This window comes from Taurulus bubalis (genome assembly GCF_910589615.1).
Source record: "Taurulus bubalis genome assembly, chromosome: 6".
Classification (NCBI taxonomy): Eukaryota; Metazoa; Chordata; class Actinopteri; order Perciformes; family Cottidae; genus Taurulus; species Taurulus bubalis.
In genome coordinates, this window is record NC_136594.1 from 5,463,508 (window position 1) to 5,481,223 (window position 17,716).

At 40.3% G+C, this 17,716-nt stretch overlaps 1 protein-coding gene across 1 annotated transcript; it reads right to left on the reverse strand.

Annotated features, from left to right (window-relative positions):
* Positions 1-380: 380 nt before the first annotated feature.
* Positions 381-7,277, reverse strand: ubn1 (ubinuclein 1; the record flags this gene model as incomplete). The annotated part of the gene is made up of 12 exons (XM_079219946.1): positions 381-972; positions 1,485-1,622; positions 2,040-2,168; positions 3,625-3,749; positions 3,850-3,979; positions 4,371-4,441; positions 4,516-5,092; positions 5,201-5,289; positions 5,413-5,547; positions 5,705-5,812; positions 5,989-6,075; positions 7,035-7,277. The coding sequence occupies 12 exons, from the start codon at positions 7,275-7,277 to the stop codon at positions 381-383; spliced, it is 2,424 nt and encodes an 807-aa protein (XP_079076072.1).
* Positions 7,278-17,716: the final 10,439 nt, after the last annotated feature.

Here is a 17,716-nt window from a genome sequence, read left to right on the forward strand (position 1 = left end):
AACTAAATCTTTGCATTGCACTTTTGGCAACTTTGATTGTTGCATTATGTCATCATGGTGGTAATTTAGCCATTACTCAGATTCATGGTTTTATTCAAAAACTTAATATATAGGAAATAGTTTGACCAAAAAAAAAAGATTTGAATCCAGATTTACAGACAATTTTTTTCCTGAGCTTTCAACCAAATCTAATGTAAGCAGGGAACTAGGTTTCATCTTAAACTGCTGTATCACTTCATATTTCACCATCTTCAATACTAAATCAACAGAGTACCCTTCTCAACATTCTGCCAAATTCAAAGAGAATAACTGTAGGACCACCCAAAGTTTCAACACCAAAATATAGACGAATAAAACCTACCGTGTGTAAATCTGCACCGTCACTGCATAGCAACGTCATCGTCATCAGAGATGATCCGCACGTGGCTCGCGTCCATGTGCCTGGCAAAGTCTGCAACCTGCAGCAGCTGAGGTAAAGCCACGTGGCTCACCGCACCCAGGGGGAAGTCCACTGGGCTGGACTGAGGAGGAGGAGGAGGAAGAGGAGGACTTTTGGTGTCCGACCCAAAGCTCCAGTGCCGAACTGAGCGTTTGTATTTGGCAACAGCTGCCGCCAGGAGCTCCTGGGAAAGCAATTGAGGTTGGTCCCGAGCCAGCGCTTGATCGGCGAGGAGGTCCAGGAGCGACCGGGTCGGAGCAGACGCGACTTTGACCGGCGGTTTGTTCGCCTCTGCAGGCGCCGAGGAACCGCCATCCACCGCCACCTGGGCCTTCTGCGAGGCCGCGGCTTCCTTCTGAGCGTCGAGCGGCGTAGAGCTGCTGGGGATGGAGCTCACAATGATGATGACGTCGTCTGCCTCTTGGGGGAGCTCTTTCAGCGGGGGAGGCCCCTGGAGGACGCTGCAGCCGTGGGACGTAGCGAGAGGGCCCCCGATAGACGGATGCCTCGTCTCGGGCCGGGCCGGCTTTAGGCTGAGAACACACACAAGATATTATGTGGATTTGTATCTGGACCTCCTTTAAAAAAAAATGATTGACTTCTCATAACATCTGCAGGAGTTTTTAACTCTTAACTGCTGGTCACAATTTATTTGCATGTAATCAAAGTAATCATTAATGAGGAAGTATAAACAACTTGTGTAATGCAATTATTTTAACTGGAACAATGGTCTTTTCCTAAACCCAACCGAGTGGTTTCCTGTAAAGACAAGTTTATTTTGAAAAGACCCGTGGTATAAGGAGACGTTGTCCTAGGAATTCATGCAAATAATAATAAAAAAAATAAATAAAAAAAGACAAATTGTGGGTGGAGCTCAACTCCCCATTGTACTCACGGTAATGACGTAAAGAGGTTCAACATTTTCCTGCTCTCCCTTATCAGCACCCTGGAGCAACACATGTTGAGTAAGGACGAGTCTGCTTATACAATCAGGTAAAGAAGTACTTTTTAAAATGTATGAAACATCTGGACCAGTGTCACATACCTGCATTGCATCCACCCCTTTGGCCAGAGCGGTTGGACCTCATTCTCCAACAAGGTCTTCAGGTAGTGCTCCATCTCCGGACTCCCTTTCTTCTCATACCTCTCCATTCTCACCTTTAACACCTCACACAAGCGCCGCCTGTACGAGGGAAACGGTGATCACAAAGTAAACACGGAATAACGTGCACTGTCGCAGCTTACTACTTTTTGAATGACCATTTGTATGCCAATAGCTCACCGCGTGTCGTCTTGAAGGAAACCTTTCTACTCCCCCACAAAGATCAATCCAAAAGAAAATCTTGAATTGAGGTCAATGGGAGTCGCCTTTAACAGCAGCAAAACTTGTGAATTGTGACTTTGTTAACCGATGTCTTGAAATAGTTTTGCCGTTAACGAGGCTTCCATTCACTTCATTAAGGATTTACTTATTCTCTGTTCTCAGGCAGGCAAGAAAAACTACTTTGACAATTTGAGATAACATGCAATGTGTAATTGGCATCTTGTGGGCGAAGTATTCCTTTAACTAACATTTCAAATGATATTCATCATAGCAGACCTGATCTCTTCGTTCCATTTGAACGACTTCTTCGGCCCTCCTCCACCTCTCCTCCCACCTTTTTCCTCCAGGTTGTCCTCGGGGCCAACATCCACCTTCTGCTTGCCTTCTTTCTCCTCCTCGGTTGCCCTGACATGGAGATAAGGAGAATCCAAGATGATAGAAAGGCAAAGATACAGTGGCGGCTGGTGGCATTTTGTTTTGGTAGGGCCATCTAAACAATTTCCATACCTGCAAACTCATAAGAGGTGAAAAAGGTGACAGCAGGGGCAGTTTTATTTTAGCATACTCTGCTTCATCAATTTTTATTATGAAATACTGGGACAGTGGGAAGCTGTACTGCTCCTTTCACGTCTGTTTTGACCTCCACTTCATCTCAGCCCTGCATCAAGCTGCGCTGCATATAGAGCGTCCTCTTCCTTTAACTATTTTATTCTGAAAAACGGACCACATCATCTTATCAATATCTGGCCACGAAATCACGTTGTTGGCTAAACCCAACTACGTGATTTGCTTCATTCTAATAAATAAAATAAAACAACATGCAACCAGATCCGCCGGTTACGGCATGTTTCATCACGTTAAGCAAGTCTGAACTGTAACGGAACATAAAGTAACTTTAACGCCGACAACACCCCAAAACGTTAGCTAACGTGTTAGCAAGCGGTCTAGCTTGCCATTAAAAAACTGGTTGGAGGAAAATGAAGACGCTGTAGACATCTTAACACTGATTGGCCAAGACTCGACATGTCACATCAAAGATGTTTTACTGCGAAGATCACAACATCGTCTTTTCTCCGTGTCTCACTCCCATCTCAGAAACGCTGGCGGCCAGTTGTAGTCCTGGTGTAGCCGTGTCCACTGAAGCTGGTCCCTTTCACGCCAGTCTGTTGTGTTATAGTGAGGTCCGGTTGATCTGGGACCAGGTGCTTTACCTCTAGTTTCTCCGTCAAAGCTCTTCTCTCAAACTGGTGTTGGAGGAGAGATTACGCCGAGTTAGCGTTTGGTTTTCTGTGACGAGCAGTGGCTCGTGCTCACACTCGACGCTAGCATGTTGTTATAATGGGTGGCGAGCGCCTCGTCTACCCGAGGACAGAGACACGGGAACACGCAGCCTGGGGTGAGTTGAGAACAGCCCTCCCGGAAGTCTTTTTTAGGGCGCTGATTGGATAAATTGTACGTCATTCATTTATCAGTGATTGGCTAAACTGCGTATTAGACCCGTCTTCCTAGGGGGGGGAATCGATCTAGCCCCACGACAAGCAGGAAAAGCATATATTTGAGCAGATATCCTATTTTACAAATATTACTGGGTATATTCCATAGCTCAAAAACACACATATTGACAATGTGTATAATGTATTCATATTAATAATCTTACAAATATGTTTTATTTTTTATTTTTTTGGTGGCTCAAGGTGGGTGCCCTTTTGCCCTTTATTGGCCGGCCGCCACTGCGCCTATTTGAAAAGAGGCACATATGCACTGCATCAAATTATGTATACAGCATTTTTTTATTTAAAACTAGTGCATTATAGGATATTTTTCCACACCAATTACACAAAACATATACTGATGAACTTACTTTGAAGTCTTGACCTGCTCATATACTTGGCATTCTTCGTTGAAACGCGCGACCTGCTCGGGCATGGCTCTGCCGACGGCCTCCTTCAGCTTCTGCATGGGGTCGTCCACGTTGGGGGGCTCCTTCTGGTCAGCGTCAAATAGTCAAGAAGAGAGTCACATGAGGACACACAAAAAAAACAAACAGCCTGAGACATATGTAACATGTAACATGTAACAAGCTCACCGTGTGGGCGAGGAACAGCTTCTTCACGCGTTTGAGGAGCGTGTCTCGGCTGCAGGGCAGGAAGGACGACAGGTGCGTGTAAACCTTGGAGCGCAGCTGGATGCCCTGCTCCCGACACTGCACCTCGATACTGGGGTCAAGAGACGGAGAGAGAGAGAGTTGAAACTGTGTTTGACATTACAATGGACAGCTAGAGTACAGAACACACACGATTCACAGCCTGATTTTTAACCTAGATGGTGGGATTTGTCAGCAAAGCCAATGAGTGACCACACGGGCTTCTCGTCAACTATCTTAAGAGACCGGTGTCATTATTTCTGGAAAGGGACATTGCTGTTGAGTTTATCAAAATGTTTCTTTGAGCGCCACAAGCCGAGTGACATATAGTCCTATACTGCACACGAGCAGCAGAAATCTTGACCTTTGAACCTGGATCAGTCTGAGCAGCAGCAATGTTTCACATTCACAACCGGATTCTGGACAAAAACTGATCTTGAGTATTTGCTTCGTCCGTGACTCACTCGAGCAGGACCGAGTTGATCTCCGGAGTGAAGAACTTGAGCTTCGACTCTCCCGCCGACGTCTTGACAACCTGAAAAAAGAAAGAGTGAATCTCATCTGAGGCATCTTGGCTTCAGCATACACAAGTAACGCAACCCATCTTACCGCCATGAGTTTTCGGATGCTGTCTTCCAGCCGTGGGGGAAGTCCCTCTGGCAGCGGGACACACGGATGAGTTGAGGAGCCGCTCTGTGACGCCAGCTGGATTTGCTCCGAATGAGGCTTCGGCTGCACGTCGGTCCCCGCGTCCGTAGGTCGGTCTTGAGGTCCGGCGTCGGGCTCCGTCGGGTCGCCCGCTTTGGACCTGAAAAGCTGCGCCTCGGCCGCGGGCTGCGTAGCCACCGTCGGTGACGAAGTCTGTTCGGTGACGTCCAACAACGAGTCCAAGTCGATGTCGAAATCCACCGCGTTGGCCGCTTGGATGAGAGCGTGGTCATTGGTGGAGCCGATTAGACTGAGGAGCGGGTCCGTCAATCTTGACCCGCCGCCGCCGCCTGCATCCGCCAGACAAAGCGGGACGGCAGCATTCTTCTGATTCGTTGTCGCCATCTTCTGTCGCTCCTTCTGCTTCTCCCTTTCAAACTTCTTCAGCATGCTGGTGACGCTCAAAGGGCCAGAAGCCTTTTTCTTCTTCTTCTTCATCACCATCAACTCGGCGTCCGATCCATTTTCAGACAAAGTGCTACAAGATGAGACACGTTATGCGTATAGGAGATAATCCGATTACAGTTTAATGATCTCTGGAGTCAAGAGTCAACCTGGGAGTGGAAATAACTTTGGTCAGCCTCACCTGGACTCCACTCCATTTCTGATGATCGCTCCGCCTTCTCTGCAGCGCTTCTTCTTCGGCTTACCTTGTCCTCCATTGATCTTGTGTTTCTAAAAAGGTCATGTTTAAAACAAACAGCCACATATGAGCCTCCTCCAATCTGTTCCCCGAAACAACAAATCATCCATTTCAAGGCTTTTTTTTTTCATTTTATTTCCAGATGCCCTTCTTACTTTTAGGGACTTGAGTGTTTCCTCATCTGTGTCGAGGTCCTCGTCATCAGAAACCCGCCGGAAGTGCAGCACACCCGAATTTATATAGAATCCACCAAATCTGGTTGTGAGTGAGGCCGGCACAAACTCGTCATACTACAGAGCCAGAAGCAAAGTTATAGTTCAAGCCACAGAAGAGGTTGAGACAGATTGATGGACCTCTAAAAAAAAAAAGAAGGTCAAAATTGGGAAGAAATCTGAATTGGAGTTTTCAAAGATATTATAGTGTGGCGGTTTCAAATGTGCGACTCACAGCCTCAGAGTTGTCAATGAAAGAATCTTCATCATCATAACCGAATCCGATATCAATCAAGTCCTGAATGCGGTCCTCCTCCTCCTTCTTCTTCTGCGGTTTATCGCTCTGCAACGAGAGGATGCAAAATATCCTTGTGCCATTGGTAAATTACACCATTATGATTTCAGTTTCAAACCAACATTACAGCATGAAAAAGGACCCCAGTCTCAATTTGACTGATTTAGCAATAATGTGGGTTAGCAAAAAAAAAAAAAGATACTCAAATATATTTTTCCCAATTTTCTTGAAATAGCAGCGACCTCATCGATCTCCCCCATTTCTTCCTCTTCAAATCTGCTAAGTGGGACTTTTTCTTTCGTGCCGTTGATCTAAAAAGAAATCAGGCATTTTACACGAAAATTAAAAAAAAGCATGGACAGATTGTCAGAGGACGAGCCAAGGTGACCACACACACCATCACTGCAGCCTCCAGTCATTCGGATTAGAGTATTTTTAGCGGAAAAAGGCAGCTGGTGCAAAACAACTTTTCACAGAAATGGTTCAATAATAAAAGTAATATTGAATTTGCTATTAGCAAAAAAAAAATATATATATATATATATATAGAAGGTTTGCACTTAAACCAGATTAAGATGAGGTTTAATTTTAAATTATGCAGCAGCCAACTTTAAAAATAGTTTGAATGCATTTAAACTTCAGTTTTTCCTCTGTTTATTTTTAAAAGTTTGAAAAACAAATACTGAACAACAAAAGTAAACCCAGGCAGATTTGTTTTCTTTTATAAAAAAAAAAAAAAAAAAAAGAGACTAAAACAGCTTATGGCATTTTAAGTAAGTGAGAATCACTCAGTAAATAGTCAAACAATGACATACGCTTATCACAAGCGTCTTAAAAACCACATAGTACTTGTACTATGTGCAATGACAATAAAGTTGAATCTGATCTGAATCTGAAAATGTCCCATGATCCCATTTATTATCATCATCAACCGTGATATTGATCTGATATGCACAAAATAAAACAACAAGTGAATTCTTAAAATGTGTACAGCTGTAACCAGCAACTGTTTTGTAACAATTGAAAATAAAAAGTAATTAAAAAAAATTGCTTTGTTCCGTTTATTGATAAAAGTCCAGTCATGACCCCTTTAATGTTTGTTTGTTTACTTAAAAAGGTGTTGAGACGTGAGGTTCCGTTTGGATTGATTTAATTAGTTGTTTTTTGTTGAAGCCATAATATTAAAAAGGAACAAGTCCAGGTCGTTCAAACACAGTGGACTTTCTCTAAACAGAGGTTTGGATTTTAAAAAAGAAGGAAAGAAAGCCACCTTGTTGTCAACGAGCTGACAGTAGTTGAACTCCGGACAGCTCCTCTCGTCGGCCTCGAACAGCGCGATCTCCAGTCGGACCGTGCCGGGGTTCGGACCGCCGACTTCCGGCTGCGGGTCGCCGGTGGGGGGCTTCAGGGCCGAGGCCGGTTCCCCGGCGGAGGACGAAGGTGCCAGACCCGGGGACGAAGGTGCCAGACACGGGGACAGCGTGGTCAACTGAACCCGGCGAGATTGAGCCATCACAGCTGACAGACGACCCGTCTACGGTGTGTGTGTGAGTGAGTGTGTGTGTGTGTGTGAACGAGGCTTCGTTAATTAATGAGAAGTAGATGCAGGTGTGCTCAGGTAACGTCACTGAGCACGTGCTCAGCTGCGTCACGTGGGAGGACACCTTTTAAAACCGTTGTGTCAGCTGTAGCCTGCTTTAATTTAAACACACTTAAATGTTTTGGTTACTTGCCTTCCTCCTTCCCATTTGATAAGGAAACACTTTAGGAAACACTTTACATCTCGTTTTGTTTAAACAAAAACCGAGACACAAAACAAGATGTTTTATGATGTGGCCGGCTTTCTCCTGGCGGTATAACTTTGCTGGTTGCACGGCAACTGCTCAGAGCTAAGATTACTCACATAAATAACCCACTAAAAATCATGAAATGTCGTGTTTTTGTAGGTTTATTTTACACTTTGATTTGTATTTTAATTAAACAAACAGGATATAACATGCTGTTGACGGAGCTCTATGCGTGTGAACAGAGCCAATACGCTAGCTAGCTGTTTCCCGCGCGGTTTACAGTCATTTAGCGAAGCTAAGCTAACTGGCTGCTACAAAAACAAGTGCGAACAAAGCCCTTTTTCACAAAAATGTTGACCTATATCTTCGAACATTATCCGGTCTGTAAACACACATGCCACCTCGGAAATCTTTCAACATCTTTACAAAAGTATTATCTTTAATAATACTTTTTTTTAAATATTAAATTGAAGAAGAAAAAAGCAACTGTTAGCCATCAAGGTGCGTCAGAAACATGTTTGTTTTTAAGGGTTTTTAGAGCTTTGAATGTGTAACCATAAAAGGCATGCAGGTTATGTCAGTTTCGTTTTGGTAATGTGGTCAATTGCAAAGTAGTTTGCAAATAATAGTCAAGCGTTTCCCGTAGAGGTGTAGAGTCATTCTTTTTCTTTAATATTGTGTTAACGTGGTGCATTTTCTCATTTGTAATCATACTTTAAACTAACAGGCAGCATTCAGGCAGAAAGTCAGCCACATAATAAAATAGCCAGTTTTTTTTTCTCTCCTCGGTTTTGGTTTAAACAAAACAAGATGTAAATTGTTTGTGAGTTTTAGAGGTGATGGTAGGCAGATTTTACTTATACGAGTGTTTCACATTTCCTATGTTTGTGCTAAAATAAGCCAACTAGCTGCTCAGACATGTCAAGGATTCCTCAGGCAGTATTAGGAGGTAGTATTCTGGATTTAGTCTCAGGGATAACCAGAGGTGTCAAAAGTATTCACATTCATTACTCAAGTAGAAGTATAGATACTAGGGTTTAAAAATACTTCTGTAAAAGTTAAAGTATCAACTCAAGCTTTTTACTTAAGTAAAAGTGTAAAAGTACTGGTTTAAAAACTACTTAAAAGTATAAAAGTAAAAGTAATGTAAGGGGAATGTTTTTTTTTCCATTAAGGACAAACTCTTAAACCGCGTCTCAGGGGCCTATAGTGCACTACCCCACCACCCCCAAAACAATCATTTTTATGAAGGCCATAATGACTATAATGTTTTAAAATGTTATGTTGAAAAATGTGGGATGCACTAGGCTACCCGTTTCAGCTGCATATATGCCCATTTAAAATGATCACATTTTATTACAATGCAAATACATTTAAGTACCATATGTGTACTACTGAGCATTAACATGCGTTTCATGGAGCGGAAGACATGATAACTAGTTGCCTATAAGTATTGTAATAGTGCAAAATAGGCGGCGGCGGCGATTCCGACACAAACACTTAAAGCTGTGGTTCTCAAACTTTTTCTGTAAATAACATAATTGTGTGACTCATCTGTGCTTTTATACATAACAGAATAAAGAAAATTGCAGTCACTTTCAAGTAAATCAGATTGCCCCATCAGACAATGTTTTGTGTACGTTATATCTGTGCAAAAAATTACTCATATTTAGTTACTACTAAATAGCTCATTGTGGAAAACAATAAGCTTTTAATTTTTTTTGCCTAACAAAACAGAATGAGTGCAGATATGTGAGCCATCACGTTGTATCAGTATTAGTGGCTGCAGTGACCTGCTTTCCTCGACACATATGTTATAAACGGGGTTGTAGATTTGATACGGCCTCTCTCAATTCATGCTCAATATTGAGCTTAGATCTGTTTTTTTATTTTGAGAAACGCAACAGCAAGAAAAGACGAGCTCACGGAGCTCACGGCGTCGCGTCAAATCGCGCATGCGCAAGCGTAACCTGTTAACGGCGTACACTGTAACCATTTACCCGAAAGTACAGGCATTTCTCCATGTATTTATTAATGACTTAGTTTTATATCCGTGTACTTTGTACTTTTGTAATATGTGAAGCCAGCAGCTCATAGTTGGTAGAAGACACGAGCACTTTGGCTCGTTTCACCTGGAGCAGGAGAGCTGCTCCGGTTCAGAGAGCTGCTGTTGCATAAAACGCAGATATAGCGGTCTACTTTTCACGCAACATATTTTTCGACGCTCTCTGTTCGCTCGTGTATGTGCTCAGCGCTCACCTGTGTGTGCGCGCACGTATCTGTGGGCAACGGGGCGGAGAGGTTTTTTTTGTGTGTGTGTTTTTGAACGATGACAAGCCGGAGTGAAAACAAACCAAAATGAAATAGTAACGAGGCTATTTTTGAAATGTAGGGAGTAGAAAGTACAGATATTTGCGTGAAAATGTAAGGAGTAGAAGTAAAAAGTCGTCTGAAAAATAAATACTCCAGTAAAGTATAGATACCCAAAATTTCTACTTAAGTAAGGTAACGAAGTATTTGTACTTCGTTACTTGACACCTCTGGGGATAACTGTGCATAATATATGGAAGTTGCCTTATATATTAGAGCATGTATGCAAAACAGTTATTTACTTGTCAAGTTGATGCAGATCTTAATATTTTATTTGACATGTAATGATGGTGATAACGAGAGCATATATAAAATACTGTCGAAAACATACTTTGCTCAGTATTCTCAGCGCATACTTTAATACTGAAGTCAGCTGATTTTGTTTGATGATATTATGGCCATGTTTAAATTATTATATCCTGGTTTTATATGATATCTGCTTTTTAACTTTGTTTTAAAAGGAGCTATGTAGATAACATTATTATTATTATTATTATTATTATTATTATTATTATATAATATATATATATAATATAACTATTAGTGTAATAATAACACTTATTTTGAATGTAATTATTGTTATTAATAATATTCTTATAATTGTGATTACAAGTATTATTATTATTGATGTCATTAATATGAATATGATGTTGTTCACAGACAGGCCCATTAGCTGCTCTTCACCTTGTTCACCACACGGGGGCGCTGGAGGTCCACGAGGAAGAGCCGAGGAACCCGTGAGTGAGACACTCTGGACCCAATGAAACTATATTATTACAGGACGATTAACATGAGGACGTAAACACAGTCAGCAGTGAATTAAATAGTTGGCTTTGGTTTTTATTACTTTTATTCGAACCTTAATTAAACAATTTATTTTATCACAGATAAAATCGACACTTTTCACACAGTTAATACATAAACAACCCTCATGAAGTTTGTTACAGCATAGACTTGTTTTAGAATATAAATAAAAAGGGTCAAACAGACTAATTCTAAATCGTGTGTGAATCCCAAGTCGTATTTTTTCTCATCTTCTTCTTCCTCCTCTCCTCCTCTTCTTCTTTTTTTTTCTGTCATGCTGCCTGCAGTGAATTGACTTTGACAATTACAATAACGGGATAATTGCAATCTGTCACCATACATTCAGTGTTAGCATATCACAGAATAACCAATCCGAGCCAATCACTCCACACACACACACACACACACACACACACACACACACACACACGCACACGCACACGCACACGCACGCTCACATGTGCCTGATCTGCATAACACACACAGCACCCCGCTTTGTAATTATACATGAATTTCACGGTGCGAGGCTTTTAATGCAAATAATATGGATCTTTTTTTCCGTTCCCCCTCTCTGACCCACAGGACTGTGTGTGTGTGTGTACGTGCACGGGCGCGCGCGTGCATGTGTGTGTATGTTTGCATCAGGATCAGATTGCGGACAAGCTTTGTTTGACTAGCCTGCCCTCTCAAACGAGTTAATGGGATGGAAGTTATTTGCCACCCTGAGCTGCCGATGCGAGGTCGAACAGAAGCGTTGGATAAAAAAAAGAAGAAAAAAAAAGGAGGCGTCAATAAATATGCTGGAGACAAAGAAGTAAAATACACCCGAGCAGGACAAAGACAGACAGATGGAGACGGCAGGGGTAGCCTGGGTCTGTGTGTGTGTGTGTGTGTGTGTGTGTGGAGGGGGGTGGGGGGGGCTGGTCGGTGACAGGGACCCCATCAGTGCAGGATCAGAGTGGGGAAATTGGAGGACAATGTCTGGAGCGGGGGCGCGGGGGATAATTTAAAGCGATCGGGGAGGCGGTGGTCCCAGAGGTGCATAATTCACTCGTTCATTAACTCGACCAAACAAGAGCCAATATTAATTAACTCGTTCCTCGCGCCCCCGAGAAGCGCGCGCTCTGTGGTCGACGTGGCCGCAGCGGCAGAGGAGACGGGGGGCCACACCTCCAGTCACGTGTGCGCGTGCACGAGGGGGGACGTTTGTTTACTGTGGCTTTTGTAATAAATATATTTATAATCATCAGAAAATAAATTCTTAACATCTTTGAAGTACTTAACTTATTCCCATTTTTATGCTACCTCATACTTTTCCTCATTTTAGGGTAAAAAGTTAAAAAGTACAACATATATATATATATATATATATATATATATATATATATATATATATATATATATATATGTTATATATATCCCACCCTTAGTGCAAGATCAAACATATGGGAGCGTTTCGATTGCCTCTGAACGGCTCTCAACATGGCGGTGGCGGCTTGTAGCTAACCGTGCTAACGGGGCTAACAGCGCAAACCACGACTACAGATCAAGTTAAATCAATACATTAATAAATAAAGCATGAAGCTCCTTTAACAGCTGCATTTTTTGGTGAATTTGTACATGCAAAATTGCTTTTTAAAAATGATGGTTTATGAGGATTAAATCACTTTCTTGAGCTGCAATCATCTACTTTGTTAAAACATCTAAAGGTCATCTAAAAGTTAATGAACAAATGTGAGTGGGGTTGGTCGCCACATTTGTCCTTAAATTCTGTACATTTTAGTATTCTGAGAGAATAAAAACACTTTTTACATCGTTAGTGAATAAATTCATATTCATTTGAATGGTCAACGGCAAACATAGACTTTCCTCCTTATGAACAGTTTGAGAGAGGTTTGGGTTTATAAATGGGCAGAAATGCTATTAAAAAAACTTTCAGATTGTTTTTTGTTTGAATCAAATGTTCAAATTGTTTCTATTGGTTGCTTCATTTTTTGCAACTTTTTGCAACAGTTTAACATTTGAGCAAACCAACATGACTTTAATTATACAAATCACCAAATTCATAGAAAACACATGTTTACATTAAATCATATTCGTTTCTAGTCGAGAGCTTAAACCTTTCATTTGCAGCTAAAGGACCTTTTCTTGTGATAATGATAACTTTTCATGACAATAACCATCATCATCACTGATGCAAAGTAACTTTACTCGACTACTTTAGGACAACTTTACTTACAACTTGTCCTGAAAGATGGATTATATAACAAGGGCCCCAGGCTATAAAAGCCCAGGTTCATTGTTTTGGAATTTTCTTTTTTTAATTAGAAAAGACTTACTTAAAAAACGACTTGGAGTTCAGGCCTGTGACATCATTTAGTCATTTAGTAACTTTAATGTGTTACATATCAGTGGATCTCCAGGTCATTTGATCAACTGTAACTTTTTAGAGGGGAATGTGCATAATGTGTGCATTACCAAATTAATAATAATAATAATACCGGATTGTCAGCTGATGAGATTCATTGGGTCCGACTTCCTCGCCTCACCTTCAGCCTGGATCAAAATCTCGGCTCCAGAACTTTAATATTTCAGGTGATCTTGTGCTCACGGACACAAAGATTTTCCTAAATGCTTCATGCTTACACATTAGTCCATCAACAATAAAATAATAACAATAATATATATATTAACATAGTTCTTGAAAAGGCCCAATCGTACTTATACTTGTAAGATATGTGTTTTCTTTGTAGTATTACTACTTTTACTATTAGTAAAGGATCTTACTTCATATCATTACAATAACAACAACATACATGACAACAATAATAATAATAAAAACGAACAATAATAATAATATAACAATAATACAAGTTAAATATTTAAATATTTAAAAAATAATTAAAAAGCCATTCATTCTCATCCGTTCTTAATGCTTTACAAAAGGAAATGAAACCGAAAGCTGCCACACAGACCCGTCCCGCCCCTCTCCTCCACTGGGGGGCGCTCCTCCCCCGGCCCTCTCAGCTGTCAGGCCCTGCTAACTTTGATTAAGGTTTAAATTGGCTGAATTTAATGAACGTTGCCTAATTAGGCAGGATAACAGCTTTAATTGATAAGTAATTATCTGCCACAAATTGTTATTAATTCTCCGACTCAGGCTTATAGTGTACTGACTCTCTCTCTCTCTCTTTCTCCCACACCCCTCCCCCCCTGCAACATTTTTGTATTTATGTAAACAAGCAGTAGTAAACAATTAGGCATATGTTAGGATGGGATATTCCAGAGGGTATCGTCAGGCGGCGACTGGTGGTTTATCTGAAACGCGTTCCCTCACTGGCTGATATCTTTGAGCATTAATTGCTTAAACTGTCCCGTCATCTTGGCGCCGTGCCACCGACCAGAACCCCCAAAATAACAATAAGGCTGCAAGAGAAGGCGACTCTCAACGCGGCTGTTTGGCTAGTAAAGAGAACTGGACCTTAGTTGTGGAGTAAAAGAGAAAAAGGGCCTTAAATAGCAAAATCATTTTTGTTTTCCTCCGGCAACCAAGAAGTGTAAACGAGTTGCTCAGTTTCATGATGTCATTGGAATCTGTAGTTCTAACGTGTACTGTTGCTTTAACTTTATGGACTTATGGAGTACTGACAACTATAAAACTGAATTTAAATAGCAAACTTTAAAGTGCAAAAGTCACTGAAGGAGGTCAGACAATAGTGATTGAGCCGATAAGGCCCGCTGATGAAAGTATTGCAATATTTATATTGATCATTACAACCTGTGGCGACATTCCTGGGGAAAAACAAACAATATTACAGTTTTTCTCCATCGTTTACACAATAAATGGAACTGTATACGCACACAATTCTGAAAACTTGAAGCTCATGTGTCAACAAAAAGAATCCAGACTGTTAAACTCAAAGCACAACACCGTTGTTTCCGCTCAAATATCAATTCTAGGGTTCTTGTAGCATCAAAGTTCATATAAGAGAGGATTTAATAGAACATTTAAAGGAGGGAGAGTCGTGGAAACGTATGGGATGTGAGAAGGGATTTGTCAAATCAAAAGCCTTTCCACTCGACTGTGGAGATCCAAGAACATCAGTAATGCAGAGATGCACGAGGGGTCAAAGGTCACGACGTGGGCAGAATGTGTCCAATCTCCATGAAACATCAAAGGTATCGCTGACCGACAGAAGTCACTTATTTAATCTTCCACACATGTAATGATGTCTGTTTAAAGTACACACTGAGAGCTCATGTGGACTGTAATGTTCTGCTCCTTTAGGAGACATTCACACAGTTCATGAGGATTAGAAATAGATATTGATATTTTTACAGGCACTGATTGTTTGTCACTTTGATCTGCTCATTAAATTACGGACACACGATGATGGAACCGCCAACGCAGCTTTGTCAAGATGTCCTGAAAAACAGGATTTACTTCACTTTGTAGACTTAACTTATGAGTTAATTATGTGACACGATACGGAGAATATTGAAGAAACAATAAAGAGGTTTTTACAGGAATGATTATGCACTATGAAGCCCAGCCTGCACATACCTGATCCACCGTTTTCTCTCCATAACTGATCATTATGGGCTGTTCTGGCTGCACTATTTGTAATCCAAATGTTATCTGGACCCACTTTGGACCCTCAGAGAAACAATTTCTATTAGGTTTAACACATGTAAAGACAAAGTAAACGGAAATGGGGCTTGTAGTGTAAATTGAAATCACAAGGGAGGTTATAGGAGACATTGAGAAGGTTAATAAAAAAAGAAGAAGCCAAAGGAAACACCTTTGTTTCAAGCAGCATCAGTACTTTCACTTCAGGCCACTCCGACTGAGCTATTCATTAAAGCCGTTTAAATGAGATGCGCGTGAACTCGCTTCCTAATTAAAACATCTTTCCTCGTTTACAGAGTGGCTTTAAGCTGAGCTCTGTGTGTGTGTGTGTGTGTGTGTGTGTGTGTGTGTGTGTGTGTGTGTGTGTGTGTGTGTGTGTGTGTGTGTGTGTGTGTGTGAGAGGGTACTTTCTCCTCCTTCCTTCCACTCCTCCATCGTTTCACTGGCAGATGGTTTTGTGTGGCTCGAGTAGCCAGCCAGTGGCCGCATAGGCTGATCCATTCTTCCTCTGTGCCCATCAGATCTGAGCGTTTGTTTTAACCCCCCCTCCCTCTTCCCTGCCAAACACACACACACACACGCACACACCTACACACACACACGCACACACTTTCCAGATGATGAAGAGGTGAGAGGAGCCGCATTGATTGTGCTGCTAAAATGTATATGCAAATACTTAGAGCCGGTGCGTGAAAAATTGGCATCACCATTTCTCAAATTATATCATTACTGTATTTTGAAAATGTTAATTTGCATAGCGGATTTCCCTGTGGGGTAGGGGGGTTAATTAGGTCTATTTCCTAGCGGCTTGTGCCAAGACAGCCAAGGGAAAAAAAGAAGGGGGGTTGGGAGGGAGCAGGGGAGAGAGAGAGAGAGAGAGAGAGAGAGAGAGAGAGAGAGAGAGAGAGAGAGAGAGAGTGAGGGGAGATCCGGCTCGCTGATAACAATTAAAAAGGCATTTTGGACTCTTTCAAGCATCGAATACTTTTGGCGTAATAAGCACGTTTAGAAAAAAGGTGACAAGTTACTTTTAATTGAATTGGAATTATGGCTCGAGAGAAAGTTTGGTTTTATTTTTGTGTATGTGTATACACACACATACACATATCTATATCTATATATACACACACATCTATATACTGTATATACATATATAGACACACACACATATATATATATGTATATATACACACATACACATCTATATACTGTATATATATGCACACTTACATATATATATATATATATATACACATATCAACAGACATACACATCTATATACTGTATATATACACACTTACATATATATATATGTATATATATATATATATATATATATATATATATATATATATATACATATCAACACAAACACATCTATATACTGTATATATATACACACTTACATATATATATATATATATATATATATATATATATATATGCACATATCAACACACATGCAAAAATATAAACATACACGCATACTCAAATACACACATCTACACACAAATATACACATCTAGATATACACGCATACGTAAATATATACATCTATATGTACAGACATACACAAATATACACATCAATATATTCACACACACAAATATACACATCTATATATACACATACACAAATATACACATCTATAAATACACATACACAAATATACACATCTATATACACACACACACACACAAATATACACATCTATAAATACACAAATATACAGATACACAAACATACACATCTATATATACACACATATATAAATATACACATCTATATATACACACACACACAAATATACATATCTATACATACACAAATATACACATCTATATATACACACATACACACAAATATACACATCTATATATACACACACACAAATATACACATCTATAAATACACACATACACAAATATACACATCTAACTATACACACACACAAATATACACATCTATATATACACACACACACAAATATACACATCTATAAATACACACATACACAAATATACACATCTAACTATACACATACACAAATATACACATCTATATATACACACATACATAAATATACACATCTATTTATACACACACAAATATACACATCTATAAATACACACACAAATATACACATCTATATACACACACACTCAAATACACACATCTATATATACACATACACAAATATGCACATCTATAAATACACACATACACAAATATACACATCTATTTATACACTCATACATAAATATACACATCTATATATACACATACACAAATATACACATCTATAAATACACACATACACAAATATACACATCTGTATATAGACACATACACAAATATGCA